The sequence below is a fragment of the Chlorocebus sabaeus genome, chromosome 13 (assembly GCF_047675955.1).
Source record: "Chlorocebus sabaeus isolate Y175 chromosome 13, mChlSab1.0.hap1, whole genome shotgun sequence".
Taxonomy (NCBI): domain Eukaryota; kingdom Metazoa; phylum Chordata; class Mammalia; order Primates; family Cercopithecidae; genus Chlorocebus; species Chlorocebus sabaeus.
Window position 1 is genome coordinate 36356756 of NC_132916.1, and position 16857 is coordinate 36373612.

The 16857-nt window shown below is 41.0% G+C and overlaps 1 protein-coding gene across 5 annotated transcripts in view; it reads right to left on the reverse strand.

Annotated features, from left to right (window-relative positions):
* Positions 1-16857, reverse strand: part of LAMA4 (laminin subunit alpha 4) — a 144638-nt gene that overhangs the window by 68524 nt on the left and 59257 nt on the right. The window contains exons 6-10 of one of the 5 annotated variants that reach the window (XM_073022423.1): positions 13338-13552; positions 10751-10819; positions 9093-9250; positions 6867-6977; positions 4186-4230 (exon numbers count right to left, since the gene is read on the reverse strand). In XM_073022423.1, coding sequence (XP_072878524.1) covers positions 4186-4230; positions 6867-6977; positions 9093-9250; positions 10751-10819; positions 13338-13552 — 598 coding nt within the window. Of the gene's footprint in view, positions 1-4185; positions 4231-6866; positions 6978-9092; positions 9251-10711; positions 10820-13337; positions 13553-16857 lie in introns of all 5 variants that reach the window. The other 4 variants (XM_038000999.2, XM_038000998.2, XM_073022424.1 and 1 more) reach the window with 4 other exon arrangements.

The following is a 16857-nucleotide window of genomic DNA, read 5'->3' on the forward strand; positions in this document are numbered from 1 at the left end:
TCCCTCCCCCTCTACTCTTTCCCCAAGTCCCCAAAGGTCATTGCATCATTCTTATGCCTCTGCATCCTCATAGCTTAGCTCCCACACATCAGTTGGAACATACAGTGTTTGGTTTTCCATTCCTAAGTTACTTCACTTGATGACCAGTTTTAGAATGACAGAATGCTATAAAATCTGGTGCTATTCCTATACCATCAGTCACAGTTCAATCCCAACCAACTGCCTTTCATATGTAATTTATTCTTCAAATTTTTACTGTATCTCAAGGTGCTGGACTAGAAAATTGCCTATGTCTGCTGATCATTTTGACATTGTGCTGACTGAAGAGTTTAAAGTTTCAAAGAGAAAACTGTTGAAAAAATAGGCAGACTTTGAAATGCACCATGCTTCCAGTGGCTCCTGGGTGGTCCAACCACTGCTGAAATTCAATTACCACAGAGATTTCAAGGATTATTCTCCCTGGGTTAAAATGCTGTTTTCAGTGCTTCATTCCAAATTCCCACCAACATTGAGGGCACTTGTATACAAATAACTGCACAAGCAGATTTGGCTCAGCGTGAATGGAGCTCTTCTCCGAGAAGCTGATTCCATTCTCTCAACTCGGGAGACTCTGTTTCAGAGATCTCACACAGTATTTGTCAAAAATAATGCCCAACTCAAATGTGGCCTCTGAAGAAAGGGTTTGTGTGGGCATCTTTGTGTATGTGTGTGTTTTTGTGTGCGTGGTTAAGGACAGAATGTGATCTAAGAGCACAGACATGATTCAAGACCAGGACACCACCCTGTATGCACAGCATGGGCGACATGTACTTCCTTTTGGGATTTGAAAGACTGATCTGTGGGTTATATTTAAGAGGAAGAAGAGTTCTTTAGTCTGGCATTTGGTAAAATGCCCACTTGCCTTGTCTGGTGCTGTTTTTGGCTCAGCTCTTTAAAAACTGCTGCAATACATGAAGGAGCTGTGGGGTGATCTGCCACACAGAGTGCTGGTAGAACCATTATACAGTTTCCTGAGGATAGGGCAGTGGTTGTTTTGAACTTCTCTCCTTTCATCCAGTGTTCTACCCAAAGGATTACGCCATGATTTTACCAGGAACGTTTTTACACTCTCCAGGAATAATCCAAGCAAGTGGCCCTCTCAGGTGGTCAAGGAAAAGGATGCAGAAATGGTATTACAACAAACACATGCCCAGAGGCTTTTTATCAGGCAGATTGGTAATCTCCTCCCTACAGAGCCCGCTGTGCAGTGGCAATGTGGTCAACAGTCCCTTCATAAACTGGGCTCTCTGAATGAACACCGCCTTCTGAATCATTATCCTTCCTGCAGTTCCAGTCTTCTTCTTGGCTTGCTCCAGTGCTTTCCAGATAAAACAGTATTTGTGGTCATTGTAAAACTAAATATGCCAAAACTACAATAAATCTTAATGTTACTCCTCCCTGCTTTTAAAAAATATGGACACAAACATTTAAAATTTTAGAATTGTTAATAAGTGGATCTTTGATCCAGTTTAAGTTATATTTGCAGAGCGTAACACCCCTAGTTTTTACTTTGACTTGATACTTCAGAGTAAATCTCTGTTGTTATTACTGTGTCATTAAACTTACTATTTTTTGATACGGAAACTTCAGTTGAAGTGATGAGAGACAGCTGAAAAATGTCATGCCTATAAGAAGACCTCTTCTTTTTGACAAATGCCAGAGGGCGCTGAGATGTAGGTAGACAGAGATATATAGATATTGATATACTGTATGTATGACTGGACCAGTGGCAAAGAGGAACATCTATTCCTTTACATTATAAGATTACTGAATCGAACCTATAGTGATGGCTTATTTGAATGTTTATTTTTTCTGTAACTTTGCCTGTGGAAGGAAAATAATGATATAGGCACATGGTAAAACGGGTGTGCCTCGGTTTAAGAAAAGCTGAAATTAAAAAATTACCTTGCAACTGTAAACCAGTTGGTGGTTTACATTACAAATGTATTAGTCATTTGCTCATCTCAACAGAAAATTCTTCTTGTACATGTTTGACATAAAAGTGGCAAGGGTGTCTTGGTAATATGGTACATAAAAGGTAGATTATGTGAGGATGATAACCAGTATCTAGGGTGATCATATATTTTATGGTTCAACCTGGGGCATTTTGCACATGAAAGGGAGAACTTTTAGTAATTACTCTGGGACACAAGTATAAACAGCAACAGTCCTGGACAAACCAATATTGGTGTGCTAGGAATACTGGTGTGCTACTTCAGAATTTGTACAGTAATATCTACTTCTGCCTACCTCCTAAACATTAATGACCTCTAAATTCCTTTCCAGCCCTGATTACCCTCTGAGTTGCAGATTCACATCTCTATCTGCCCTCTGTGCATTCACAGATATTTCACTTTTAAAATGTCCAGAGTAATCCATTCGTGTTTGTAGTCTTAGTCATCCATGTCTCAGAATGGAGCTTCTCTCTTTGCTATTTCTCACCTCCAATTGGTCACCAAGTCTGTTTCATTCCACCTGCCACTCTAGCCTCTCTTCCTCTTTTCCATGACCACAGTCTCAGTTCATCCTTGTTCTCTGCAAATCCTTTTCAAACGAAGGCAAGACAGCAACTCACTACTCTCTGGTCTAGACCACTGTGGCGGTCTCCTAAGCAGTGCCCCTGTTGTCAGTCTTCGCTGGCTAGTCTGTCATCCACACTGCAGAGGGACATTTCTAAAGTGCAAATCTAATCAGCTCATCATTCTGGGTAAATACCTGAATGACTTCCAGAGTCCACAGACTGAAGTTCCCACGTTCATGAGCATGTTTGGGAAAGTTCTTCACAACTGGGCCTCTGACAGCTTCTTCAGCATTATCTCCTGCTCTCTGCCTTACAATGAATCTTCCACAAGGCCATAGTTCCAATCCCAAGAACACAGCACGTTGCTTCACATCTGTCTGTTCTCACAGTACTTATCCCTTGCTTGGGAGCATTTGATAAATTCCTACTCATTCTCAATACACACGCCAATACTCACCTTCTCTGAGAAGCCTTTCCTAGTGTACCCCTGCCAAAATAGTTCACTATTTCTTCCTTAGAGTTACCCTTCAGCCTGTACCATGTGTCTCTTATTAAATGCTGTATGATAATTATGTTTTTACATATCTGTTTCCCTGCTAGACTGAAGCATCTTGAAAGCAGGGCCTTATTATATTTCAGGATACCTAGCACTTAGCATAATAACTGTTATATACAGGCTGGGCACAGTGGCTTACGCCTGTAATCCCAGCACTTTGGGAGGACTAGGTGGGCGGATCATGAGATCAGGAATTCAAGACCAACCTGACCAACATGGTGAAACCCCATCTCTACTGAAAATACAAAAAGTAGCCAGACGTGGTGGCACATGCCTGTAATCCCAGCTGCTCAGGAGGCTGAGGCAGGAGAATTGCTTGAACCCAAGAGGCAGAGGTTGCAGTGAGCTGAGATTGCACCACTGCACTACAGCCTGGGTGACAGAGCAAGACTCCATCTGAAAATAAATAAACAAATAAATAGATAAATAAATAAATAAACAACTATTATATACAGACATCCAATAATGCTTCTAGAATAGAAATGTAAACAGTTGCCCCTCAGCATCCACGGGGGATTGGTTCCAGGACCCAGCTCCCATAGATACCAAAATTCACGGTTGTTCAAGTTTCTTATGTAGACTGGTGTAGTATTTGCAATACTATAACCTATGCACATCCTCCCATATATATTGCATCTAAATTACCTGTAATACCTAATGCAATGCCTACACATCACTTCATTCATATGGATTCAAAGTAATACTCAGCATATGGTAAATCTGAATTTTGTGGAACTTTTTCCAAATATTTTTGAGCCATGATTGAATCCATGAATACAGAGGGCCGACTGTACTTAATTTTGTCCTGCCTTTCTGTCAGGACAAGAGATGAGGTTCAGATACTTTTGATGCTTGGAGACAGCCTACTTTCCTTTTAGTCCTGTGGGTCTCTGCATGAGTTGTCATTCAGGGAGCTTCTGCTGTGGTTCAAGGAGTAGAAGTGGAGACGGCGTAGCACCTTACGAGCTGCCCTTGGAGACTGTGCTTTGTGACTCTGGGCTCTGCAGTGGACCTGCAAGATCCAGATGCTGAGGGGTAGCACTGAGACTGGGAGAGGGCCGCATCTCACCTCTGCTTGTAGCCCAGTGACACTCTGACCTTGAGCACAGTGCCTCTGGGAACATGGAAAAGTAGAATCTTGTCATCATCTTTGGAATTTTCATTGCAGACAAGATCAGCAGCAGCAAAAGTGAGCATCTTTTGAGCACTGGCTGTTTATGAACACAGATGGATGGGCATCCTTTAGGGGAATCCCAGACGTAAGTGGTGGGAAAGGGCTATAGGACTTCCCAGTAGGAGGCTGGAGGATTTAGAAACGGAAGTTCAGACAAAACCGGTAGCTAGGTGGATGTAACTTGTGAGATTTGGGTCACATGAAATCTACGTGGCAGATAATTTACAAAAAGTGGTATTACTTGTCAAGTTCAAGGGGCAATATTACTGATTTTTATCACTATGGGTATAGACAATGAAATCCTTTACTCAATTTAAAGCCAAACATTAGTTACTTTCTTGATAGAAGGCTTTCTAAGACACAGCTTTCCTTAAGTCTAAAAATCAATCATGGACTTTTCCAGACCAAGGGCTTGAAGAATGCTTAAAAAGTCATTAAGACCAGCCCTGGGCATTTGTTTTGAAATGTTTCAGCAGGTTTTTGCACCATCGGGACTGTAGTTACAACATTATATAAAAATCGATGGAAACAGCCAAGTGAAAGTTCCTGGTATAGTAGCTTTATCATCAACCTCCTGTGTTGGTGGTCTGTTCTTTTTGTCAGGGAGCGTTTTCTACTGTGATGTTACTTTCAAGCGTACATTATTTCCTCTCCACGACAGCCTGCATTTAACTTACATTAGAAATTGTACAACAAAAGGATCAGGAACTCTGCCTGGCCTGTGGGAGGAGCTAATCTTAGTGAAAACATTTCCTCAAATGTTTTCTTGAAAATTCTTTCCTCAAGAAAGAATTAAGGCCAGGCGTGGTAGTTCACAACTGTAATCCTAGCACTTTGGGAGGCTGAGGTGGGCTGATCACCTGAGGTCAAGAGTTTGAGACCAGCCTGGCTAACATAGTGAAACCCTGTCTTTACTAAAAATACAAAAATTAGCCAGGCGTGGTGGTGTATGCTTGTAATCCCAGCTACCCAGGAGGTTGAGGCAGGAGAATCACTAGAACCCGGGAGGCGGAGGCTGTAGTGAGCCGAGATCATGCCACTGCACTCCAGCCTGGGCAACAAAGTGAGACTCCATCTCAAAAAAAAAAAAAGAAAGAAAAAAGAATTAAGATACTTTTAGCAAGTTTCAACCATATCTGATACCAACATGAAGTAACAATGAGTTTCCACAAAGATTTGTTTCTTGGTATTTCCTTTGCTGTTTAAGAGATTTCACTGCTCTTCAAGCACTAGTGGTTGGATTAATATGTGCCATTGCTGGGGAACTAGGGACACAGTGTTCACGTGCATTTCAAAATAGATGAATCTTCCAAGGGTACAATTAGAGTAACTTACATTTTTAAAAGCATAATCTCTTAAAGGGTTAGGGGTACAAGGTCAAAAGAGAATGCTATTGTTATTTTATTTTTTAAAAATTTTTGTTGAACGTGAGAACTGTTTATAATGTCAAGTACCAGTTTCTGAAAGCAGCAATTCGGAAGTACTCTGGCCAGCACTGGTTAGGGGTACAAGGTCAAAAGAGAATGCTATTGTTATTTTATTTTTTAAAAATTTTTGTTGAACGTGAGAACTGTTTATAATGTCAAGTACCAGTTTCTGAAAGCAGCAATTCGGAAGTACTCTGGCCAGCACTGGTGGAAAGTCATTAGAAAAAAAAAAAAAAAAAACAACAACTGTGTGAAACATTCTAATATGCTAAATATGGTGCCTCGTGACTCCGTTTGTAGTTTTAAAATTAGTATAGCACGTGGATGGGTATTTTTCCATTAGGCTCTTATGGAGTGCATTGAATAGCCTTTCACACTGACTCTGCTCATGTTTTAATGTTTTTCCTGTTAATTTGTGACAGTTTTTACAAGTTGTATTTTTCTCAATATTTTTCTCTGTCTAGTTGTCTTTTTCGTTTATTTAGTTGTTTTATTGGATATTTAAAATTTTATCTTGTCAAATCTGTATCTTTTTATTGAAATTCTTTGTAATATATTTAAGTGTTCTGTTATGCCCTTTCAAGATTTAATAAGTATTTTGTTCTATTTTCTTGTGAATTGAGATTTATAGTCAACTCTTTATACAGGTTAATTTATTTTAGTCTAGGATGTAAAGTGATGATTGAAAGTGGTTTTTTTCCTGCCAAAGAGCGAAATTGCTTTCTCAGGACAATTCCTTTCCTTTCCATTTATCATTTAATGTATACTTTAACAATATTTAAATTTTGCATTCCATATAATGAATTTTAATTCTGGATGCTCTATAGCTCTTAGTCATACGATGCCTTGGCAAACAGCTGAATGACCATCCTAGCTAAACAAATCAACCGTATCAACCCTCCGCAAATACATAGAAAATTATCCACAAACATAGCTTTTCAAGAAAACCAATCAAAACGAGAAGAGACAGTAGAGACTGAGTATGTTAACTTTCTCCACAGGTCTGGTCTTGATTTATTTTAAGGCACATGGGTCACTGCATTTTTTCTGGACCGTGTTAAGCCTCAGTCATTTGTGACCAGCCAGCCTCACATCAGCTAAATCCTTTCTTTGAAGGCTGTCCCAGAAACTGAATACATACGTACATACCTTTTCAACTAATTCCTCTACGTCAGACAGAAGGCTTTTCATCGTGTTCTCAGCATTGTTGATTTGTATCTTTCTTAGGGCGTATTGGTTTTCTCTTTCTGACAATTTTGTCTACAGAAAAATGTGTTTTGAAAATAATTAGTCAATGTGCACACCAGGTTTTTAAAAATGTACATAAAACTCTTTCAGTGTAAGAGGACTCAGAGTAGAGTGTGAGGCTCTTTTCTCAAAATAGTGGGGTCCACAGGCTGCTGCAGCCTGGTGTGAAGGGTGGGGTCTGCAGAAGGGACTGAGGCCCTTAGGGACTAAAATTCTGCAAGCTCCCCTCACTAGACCAGGGATGCTGGTCAGGGACTGGGTTGACCATGGGGAAAGGGCTCCTTTTCCTGATTTGTACAAAGGTACAATATAGGCTGGTGGTGACCCTGGGTGTCTGAGCTTTAGAATTTTAATTTTGTTGGGTCTGGAAGAACTGACCAACCCACCAGGATTGATGTAAATGGAGTACAGAAATTAGCTTTTTTCATTTTAATGCAAGTCTCTTTATTTCAGACCCCTTGCTTTCTCCTTTTTCATTTTTGAGGAGGTGGGTCTAAATGTGACTTTACCAAGATTACTTGGGAGTGAGCCCTTCAATCTTGACACTGACTTCCTGTCTGCTGTAATGATTCCTGTCTTGAGGTTGTGCCTTTGAGGAAAGAGAATCTGAATGGTTTCAGGAGGCCTGGATCTGGGTGACTCTCCTGGGAGGTAGTGTCTTTATGTGTTCCAAAAGGTAGTTTTGGACAAGAACAATTTCAAAGTTTAGAATAAAATTCACAATAAGATTCTATCCAGGCTACAATATAATTTTTGTTTTTGTTTACACTTTACATATTTGGCCAACTGCTATGGATATCATTTGCACCTCCAAAAAGCAGTACTTAGTATGCCAGGTACTGTTCTAACTTCTCTACATATATCAATTCATTGAATTCTCTCAACAGCCCATGAGATAGATGCAATAATTATTCTCAATTCCGTATGAGGAAAATGAGGGATTAAAGAGGTTAAATAACTTATCTACGGTCACACAGCTAGTGGGTGTCAGAGCTGGGATTTGAACACAAGTAATCTAGTTTCAAAGTCCGTGCTCTTAATCATTTTCCTAAATTGACTAACGAAGTAGAACAATGTGCTGGTGTTAATTCTATTTTCCCTCAGATAATGATCATTGTTTTAAAAATATCATTTGGTTGTGATAGAAGCCCATGATTTAGTGGGAAAGAAAACTTTTAAATCCTAGCTATAGAAGGAACTTTATATAGTCATCCCTTGGTAGTTGTGGAAGATTGGTCCCAGGACCCCATGGGGATGCTCCAGTTCCTGATACAAAATTACCTGGTGTTTGCAGATAGTGTATGCACATCCTCCACAATACTTTAAATCATCTCTAGATTACTTATAATGCTACTTACAATACTAACACAATGTCAATGCTATTGTAAATAGTTGTTATACTGTATTTTTCATTTCTTTATTGTTGCATTTTTTATTGTTTTTTAAGTATATTTTCCATCTGAGATTGGTTGAATCTGAGGATGTGGAACCTGTGGATATGGAGGGCCAACTGTATTACTGTATTTTTAAAAAATCTGTTGGCTGCTTTTAACTTGTTTACTAGGCATTAACCGGTAGATCTATGAGGAGAAACAAGGTATGTGTGTATGTCTGTGCATTTGAGTGTGTGAGTATGAGAAAATGAAAGAGAATGTGTGTAAATGAGAAGGAGAGGTGGGTGGGTGATGGGGTGAGGAGAGAGAGAGAAAAAGAAGGATGCTTCTACACAAACTCAAAACCTTGCAAATTAAGGCTAAGGAAATGGTAGCCTTGTGGTACCATTTGTGGTAATGACTTGAACAAGTAATGTGTGACTGCACCAAGGAAATAAGTATTTCTCTTTCCTCAGTAGTTTTGTGCATAGATACTAGTCTTTTTTAGTCATTTCATTTCCCATATAACCTCTTTTGTAGACAGCAGCTCTTGTTTGGCCCAAGCTTATAGTTACAATCAACTTTTCATAATTTCCTATGAAATTACTTATGTTTTGTATGTTAGACCTGCAGGTCTAACAACCTGTAATACAGGTATGAGACTCAGGTACAAAAAGGGGTAGAAGGAATTGCTAGCTGCCTGCTTGTGAAGCCAGGATGAAAACAGAGTGGAAAGTAGAACATTCCTGCTTACTTTGAGGAGGTAGATGGTGGCATTGATTTCATTCACGTGCCTATGAGCGGCGGCCCCTGAGGATACGCTCAGCACCCCGGATTTGCCTTCCTCAATGGAGAGTGCTGCTAACCGCAGGTCATCAGTCAGGTCCCAGACGCACTTATCACAGCCTGGAGGTGAAACATTTCTTCAGAATCACGAGTCAAAGCATGCTGAAAGCAGGCTGTTTTAGCAGAACATAATTCTCTATCTCCTTGGTTAATACCATTTTTATTTTTGTCTCTCTTGTCAGGCTTTAGTATCTTGCTTGGCATTAGCTAGTGAAGATAGCTATTGGCTAGACGCCCCTCCTCTCCTATTAGCTTTTTTCAGTCAGTATTCAAGGGCTAGCACTAACCTTCTCCCCACCCAGAGAGGGCACAGCTCCTCCCCACAGCCCCACTTCCTGGCAGGATGAACACTTCAGCACCGGGAGGTCTGAGGTTATCGCTGTGAGAGTTGCTTCCTGACATCTGATGAGGGCACCAAAGTTCAGGCTGAACGTGGGCACGTGGGGAGGCAGGTCTCAGTTCCTCATCACTTCTCACTTTTCACATTTGAGTTCCTCTGACCACTGTCATCACCTCTAGAACCCAGGGCCCTCCTGTGACACACTCACAAGGATGGCACACTGCGTTTCAGAACTGCCTTGATCACCTTTTGCAACTTGCCTATTCCCGATCTCTTTCCCTCAGATGGTGCTCTCTTCTACAGATGTGACATAGGGAGACTGGCATGTTAATGGCTGTTAATATGTTAATTTGTTATTTGAAGTTTAACATGGTCTTACTTATAAGCTCTCTCAAGGAACTGAGTCCCAGTCAGCACTTCAGGCTTGGTGGGGGAGATGCTTAGGCATCTTGATGTTCTTAAATTGACCTTGCCTAGGGGGCCACCAATTCAGTGGGTAAACTTGGCATTGCTTGTGCCTCACATCCTATGCCATCTTCTAAGATGTGATCCAATGGTAAGGTTTATCTCTTCTGCTCAGAGGGACTGAGAGACCAAGATACTTTTGTTGGGGGAGGGGGTGCCTACTATTAAATAATTTTAAACCAAAAGTTTTGTTCCTAGTATAACTCCTCATGATTTAATTAACACGAGCGCCAGAGAAATCCAGGAAAGATAAAAGGCAACTCCATTTTGTAAAGCCTGAATATTTACTTCTGCTCCCACTTCAGATTTGGTGTAACTTGGGAGAAGCCACTTAAATCTCTTGGTATCTCAGTTTCCCCAGGTGTTGTAAAGTATTGTCTGTACATCATATTATCTGAGGACCTGAAAAGACAGTATAGAAAAAGGAGCTGAAAAGAGCTCTGTCACTGGGAGTTGTGTTTCTGACTTTGCCTTTAGCCATCGGGCAAGATGCTGAATGTAAAGACTGGATAAGGTAGAGCTATGCAAATGTAAACCACCCATTTGCCCAAGGGAATCAAGTGGACCACCAAGTACTTGGTGCAGGATCCATTTGTTGAGATGCAGAAAGGGTTAAGTCCAGGGGCTGGGACTCGGCAGTTTCTAGAGAGTGCTATTGCATAGTGCTTCTTAATCCCACACCTGCAGCACATTAGAGAAAGTGGGGTTAGTCAATCATGTACTGTTTTTTTTACTTATGGTTGAGCAGTCCGTGCCTGTAGGGGGTTCCAAACCTTCTTCCAAGCATTCTCCGGTTACACTGTCACATGGGCCTCCCCCGCAGTTGCACACTGTGGGAAACAAAAACAAGAGACGAGAGATTCACTTCTTAATGCTTAAAATATGGCAATATTTTCCTGGTTTCTAGAAACACTAGCTATCAGTGTATAATTTGTCAATGGGGATTAATTACATTCTTCCTTAAGACTGTGTAGAATCTATGATACAGAGATTATGCCCTTCATCCGATTAAGCTCCAGCCCAATGAGATTTTCAAAGGTGACCCTGGGCAAAACTGAATCTAAGTTTTCTAGGATTTATCTCCCAATTCTTTGGGATTCTGACATGACAGTGCAATCGCTTTAGTCCAAAAATGTCCTGGTAAGTTTCACAAGATACTAAATGACCATGAGCTCATCATTCAACTGGAAATTGAAAGCCATCCCTTCCTTGCAGACTGATACTCCTGTTTAATTTAACTCGGGGGTTGATCATTGCCAGGTGTGAGGGAGGAGCAGCTCAGCAAGGAGTGAGTGAGGAGGCCCAGGAGCAATTCTTGGCTCCCACTTCTCTTGACCCTTGGCAAGACGGACTCCAAACTTCCAAATGACAGCTATGAGTGCAATAAGAATAATGTGCTGGAAGGAATCAGGAATATTTTTACATGAATTTAGAAGACCTGGGAGCCCATTATTCATCTACTGATGATTTTCTATAATGCCTTTTGGAAAAAGCAAAACCAAAAACCCAATCTCATCAGACTGTTCAATTTCCACTGAGTTTCTGTGTGGGAACTAATTTGTAATATTTAAAGAGGAATTCTCTTACTATCTATGCTAGCAATTAACTGGAACAGAATTGTGCATTTCCCCCCACTTCTTAACTGTCTTTACTGAATAATCATAGAAACCAGGTTCATAGGGAGATCTATTTATTACATTTCATCTGTTTAATGTTCCACAAAATGCAGATTTATTAAACCATTCAGCAAGATCATGCTTTACTGCTTCTAAAATTAGCTTCTCTTCCAAGAGTGACCTGAATCTTTGTAGTTTAAACACAAATTTAGTAAATGTTTTGAGAATCAGGATGTCAACTTTTCAGGCTTTGATTTTGCCAACATTATTTCTGACGTCCGCTTTCTCTCTCTTTAGCCTAACTAGACACAGTGCTCCTTCCTTTCTGCTGTCATTCTCAGTGTTATGCCTCTGTGCACATTGCTTTTTTGTAGACATGTTTCCTTTTATTGTGACTTCTGCAGAACATAAATGTTGCATTTTTTGATTTAAAACTCCTTACTCCTTGAATCTTTTCCAGTGGAAATCTGTTTCAGTGAGAGGATTTCTTATAGAGCCATGCAACAGGAGTACAATATCTCCTGCTCTCCCTCCCTCCCCTCAAAGTCACATAAGAGTAAGACATTCTCAATCTCAGCCTTCCTGTACTCTTAGAGGAAAGCAATCTCACTTCACTTTGAAGAGCTTCATTGTATGTGGCAAATGGATTGGAGACATCATGAATAAGATTTGTGCATTTCAGTGTAACTGAAGTCTAACTGAAAGTTTTCCATGCTATCTTTGAAATATTTACTCTTATAATTTGAGGAAATTGAGTGGGGTGGTGATTAAAAATGGTACCCTTGACTTGCTAATCTGTTTCATGGAAATCTTGATTTTACCAAACATAACTGAAAGAAAGAGATATAGCCCTCTGAATAAGAAAACTGATTTGAACCATGCAAGATTTCTTTCTTTCTTTCTTTCTTTCTTTTCTTTCTTTCTTTCTTTCTTTCTTTCTTTCTTTCTTTCTTTCTTTCTTTCTTTCTTTCTTTCTTTTTTTCTTTCTTTCTTTCTTTCTTTCTTTCTTTTTCTTTCTTTCTCTCTCTTTCTCTTTCTTTCTTTCTTTCTTTCTTTCTTTCTTTCTTTCTTTCTTTCTTTCTCTCTCTCTCTCTCTCTCTTTCTCTCTTTCTTTCGACAAGAGTCTCTCTGTCACACAGGCTGGAGTGCAGTGGCACAATCTTGGCTCATGGCAACTTCTGCCTCTACCTCCTGGGTTCAAGGGATGCAGGGTGGGGGCAATAGGCACCCACCACCATGCCTAGCTAATTTTTGTATTTTTAGTAGAGATAAGGTTTTGCCACATTGGCCAGGCTGGTCTTGAACTCCTGGCCTCAAGCAATCCGCCTGCCTCAGCATCCCAAAGTGCTGGGATTACAGGAGTGAGCCACCATGCCTGGCCTGAACCATGCAAGATTTCATTCAGTCTCCTGGTTAATGGCAGGTAATCCATAGAAGTCTGATTTATTTCTTTGATTAAAACTGGAAGGATATAAGATGCTAAGACAAAAGTTCATTTGTGTTAGTGTCTCCTAGTTTATTCCACCCATGAGCAAAGTTACATTAGTAGCCTTGATAAAAATTTCTATTCCTGGTGGGTTTGGGATGCGTATTACTGAGAATGTATATTGCCCTGGGAAAGTGACAAGGGGGCACTCACAATACTTCCCCAAGAGAAATTCTTCATCTAAATTCAGTATTGGCAGAGGGTCATGTTGGCCAGATAGCTGGCTTAGTATTTATGATACTGCACCTGCACAGTTCTTGGCTATTCTGGCGTCCCCATAGTAGCCAGGAGCGCAGCGTTCACACTTGAATCCGGTGGTGTTGCGTAAGCAGTTCCTACACTGGCCAGTGACTTCATCACAATCTTCAAAGATCAGGTTGGGATCTGAATTTCCACTGCAGTCACATTTCTTACAGGTGCTTCCAATGAGTAAGGGGTTTCCATAGTAACCAGGAGCACACCTGAAGAGGAATATCACATATTTAAACATTTAGCATCATAGTTTTTCTTGCTTTTAATCTTCTTTCCTACGAAGAAGAAAGATGTAGTGGGTATGTGTTGATCACCCTCCCAGAATCCATTTGTACTCTCTCATCTTCTTCATAGGACCAAACTTTGTTTTTAAGGAACCACCCCTCCCCATTATTATAGATCATTTGGTTCACTTCATCTGTAGGCCATTCAGTTCAGCTAGACTTCCAGCTATAGGATTGAACTAGTATATCCAGCCAGGGAACTGTTATACACATATGATATATGATGGGTGGGACCAGATATGCCAAAGGTACTGCAGTGAGATGTATCTGTAGCATACAGCTGGGAAATGTCCTAGCCACAACATGAATAGCACCTCTGCTGAGAAACATTGATCTGTCTAGTCACAATGAATTGTTTAAGTAACTAAGCTTGAGCCAGTCAGTGTCTGGTATTCTCCTGGCTGAAAGGGAGTGACTCAGGAGTGTAGCTTGGGCTCTCGTTTGAGGATCATGGGGCGGCATTCTCTCCATCTTCAGCTCCTGGAAGCAACTTGTGACTGAGCAAAGCCAGCCTGGAGTCAAAGCAGATGGCAGAGCTGAGAGTACCACAAATCAATGGAGTTGGAGCCCAGACTGCCATGGATGTTTTAGATATGTGCACCTGCAGAGGCCAGGTGCCTACCTGCATTTATTGTGTGGGCAGAGCCAGTGCCTATGGTCATGCTGGCTGGGTCTTTGATGAGACTGCCCAGCTGAGTTGGAGAATGGAGACCAAAATCCATCCAGCCTTTGCTTGGCTTGCCAAGCTATGCATTCTAGGTGAGGTTGTCTTTGCCCAGAGAAAGAACTGCCTTTCCCTACTTTCCCCAAAGGTGCCCTGCAGGGCAGCAGAGGCCCTGCTGTGAATGGTGGGCCTGTAGGCCCCATCTAAGGGAACAGCTGTTACTAGGCTCCAGTTGATTGTTGCCAGCCTAGAGCCTTGAGAGGATGAAGGACTTATGTTGCCATATTTTATTTTTGGAGAAAAAAGTGGAAATTTGGATGTTTATGTGAAATTGCAATTTTTAAAAGTTGATTCAAACTTTGTAAGAGTACTGTACAGGTCAAACTACATGCTTGTTGACTGATTATGCACTCTCTTTTGCTGTGGACTCTAAACTAGTGTGGAAGATGGGCCAACTGGGGCTGCAGACACTTTGGGAGTAGCCGCAAAGAACACGTGGTCACATCATAATGGGATTGAAGGTCAGGTAGAGAAGTTAGTTCTAATGCATGAGAGAGAAAAAGAGAGAGAGTCAGCAAAGGGTTTTGAGCGTGATGGAAGTGGTAGTGAAGGAAGCTGGTGCTGGCTTCAGCATGCAGGATGGACTACAGGCGGGAGCAGAGGGAGGGAGTGGGGTGCGGAGGTCCTGGGCTAGGGTGTTGGCCTTGGGAGTGGAAAGGAAGGGAGAGCTTTCCAAGGAAATCAACAAGCCCTGGCCAGTAATAATAAACACTACATTTTTTTTTAAAGGATTCCCTTTAAAGTAAGGGAATTATGATTCAGTACATTTGAAAAACAGATAAAAAAAAAAATCACATCTGTAATCCCAGGACCCTAAAACAGTCACTGTCAACATTTTGTGTATGTTCCTTCAGCCTCTGTTCCCATGTCTCAGTTTCTTGGTGTAGTTGTAGTGATAGTATATGGTCAGTCTTTAAACTCTTTACCTGCCTTGAACCTCATAGCTTCATCTATGTGAGTTTATTTAGTTACCACAGACACCCTGGGAGGGAGGCCACACAGGCCTGGCATTCTGGGAGGCTACTTCAGTTTTCCAGGGTCACATAGTTGGAAAGTCACAGTGCAAGGTCCAAACCTTCTGACCCTGGAGTTCTTTCTTTTGTTCCACCCTGGACCACACTGCTGCTGCTGTAAATGAATAAGTGGATTCATCCAACACAAGGACAATTCATGTCCATTGTATGTAAGGCATAGAGGGAGACAGGATGAAGAAAAACACATAGCCCATGCTCTGAAAGAATAGCAAATGAATCAAACATAATGATACAGAATACGAACTTAGAACTCACGTCTATGAAAAAGACGGGGATGAGTGTAAGTTCTACACAACCCACAAAGAGACACCCCAAGAGGAAATAGTCAATGAGTGCTGTTATGCACACTTTCTCATGTTTTTGCACCTCAGATTTATAGACCTGCAGGTCCCTAAGCCAGCATAAATTATTCCTCTATGGAATGTGTGGCTGGATTGAATTTCTGGCGTTTGCTGCGATTCACCAAACAGAGAATATTAGGCTTTTGGGCTGACTGAAATGAGACTCAGATCTACCAGCTCAATGTGTAGCTGGGAATCTTAAGGTCTGGGAGTGAAGGGGCTTGCCCAAGCTCATAGAAGTCAGATGCCGGTAACTTTCTTTCCATTTAATTCCACTGCATGTGCTTTCCATAGGAGGTCCCCTGGTCTTTTACAAGAGAAAACTCAAATTTTCTATTCTGTAAGGTGGAATCTCAATCACAGTGGAAACCTACTTTGAGTTACTCTGAGTCTCAAGAACATCTTCTGGTGGTAGGTTCAGAGTTTGACTATAACTCTGAAGTTGTAGTCAAAACTCTGGACCCTATGGATTTAACAAAATGAGCATACAAAAGTTTACTTATGATAGTCCCTGACAAACCCCTACTTTTATAGATAAGAAAGCTAGAAGGCAGAGAAGCTAAATGACTTGTTCATTGCTGCATAGCTCAAACCTCTGTGGGACTCCAGGCTTAATGTTCTTTCCACTCCAGCAGTCTAGCATTAAAGAATGAACTAATTAATAAATTAATGATTATAAAAGTGCCCAAGCATGCCCTCAAAGAACTAACAACAAAGACACAAAAGCACCAGTATTTGAGTTTAGAGTCAGCGTTGGAGCCCTGGTGCCCAGTGCCCAGTAGCCTGGTCCTATTTTTTCTTCCATAATCTCATTTCTAGTCTATTAATGACTTGATCCATCCAGGGAAAATAGAACTGATAAATTTATAGCTCAAATGAAAGGATTGTGGCATATGAAACTTTGCCATTTTGGTTAGTGATTATATTATTTGGGCAAAATGGACAACCAAAAGATACTTTGTTTAGAAAAAAACAGTATTTTGATCAAAAACTTTGTTTCAGGAATGTTTGAAGCTCCCCCACTCCGCCGCCCTTTCTCTTTCTCTTCTGCTCCTCCTCCCTGGGCTCTAAAACTGGCACTGAAAGTCTTTATCAAGAGTGCTCAAACTCCTGGGCTAGGTGGCTCAGAAA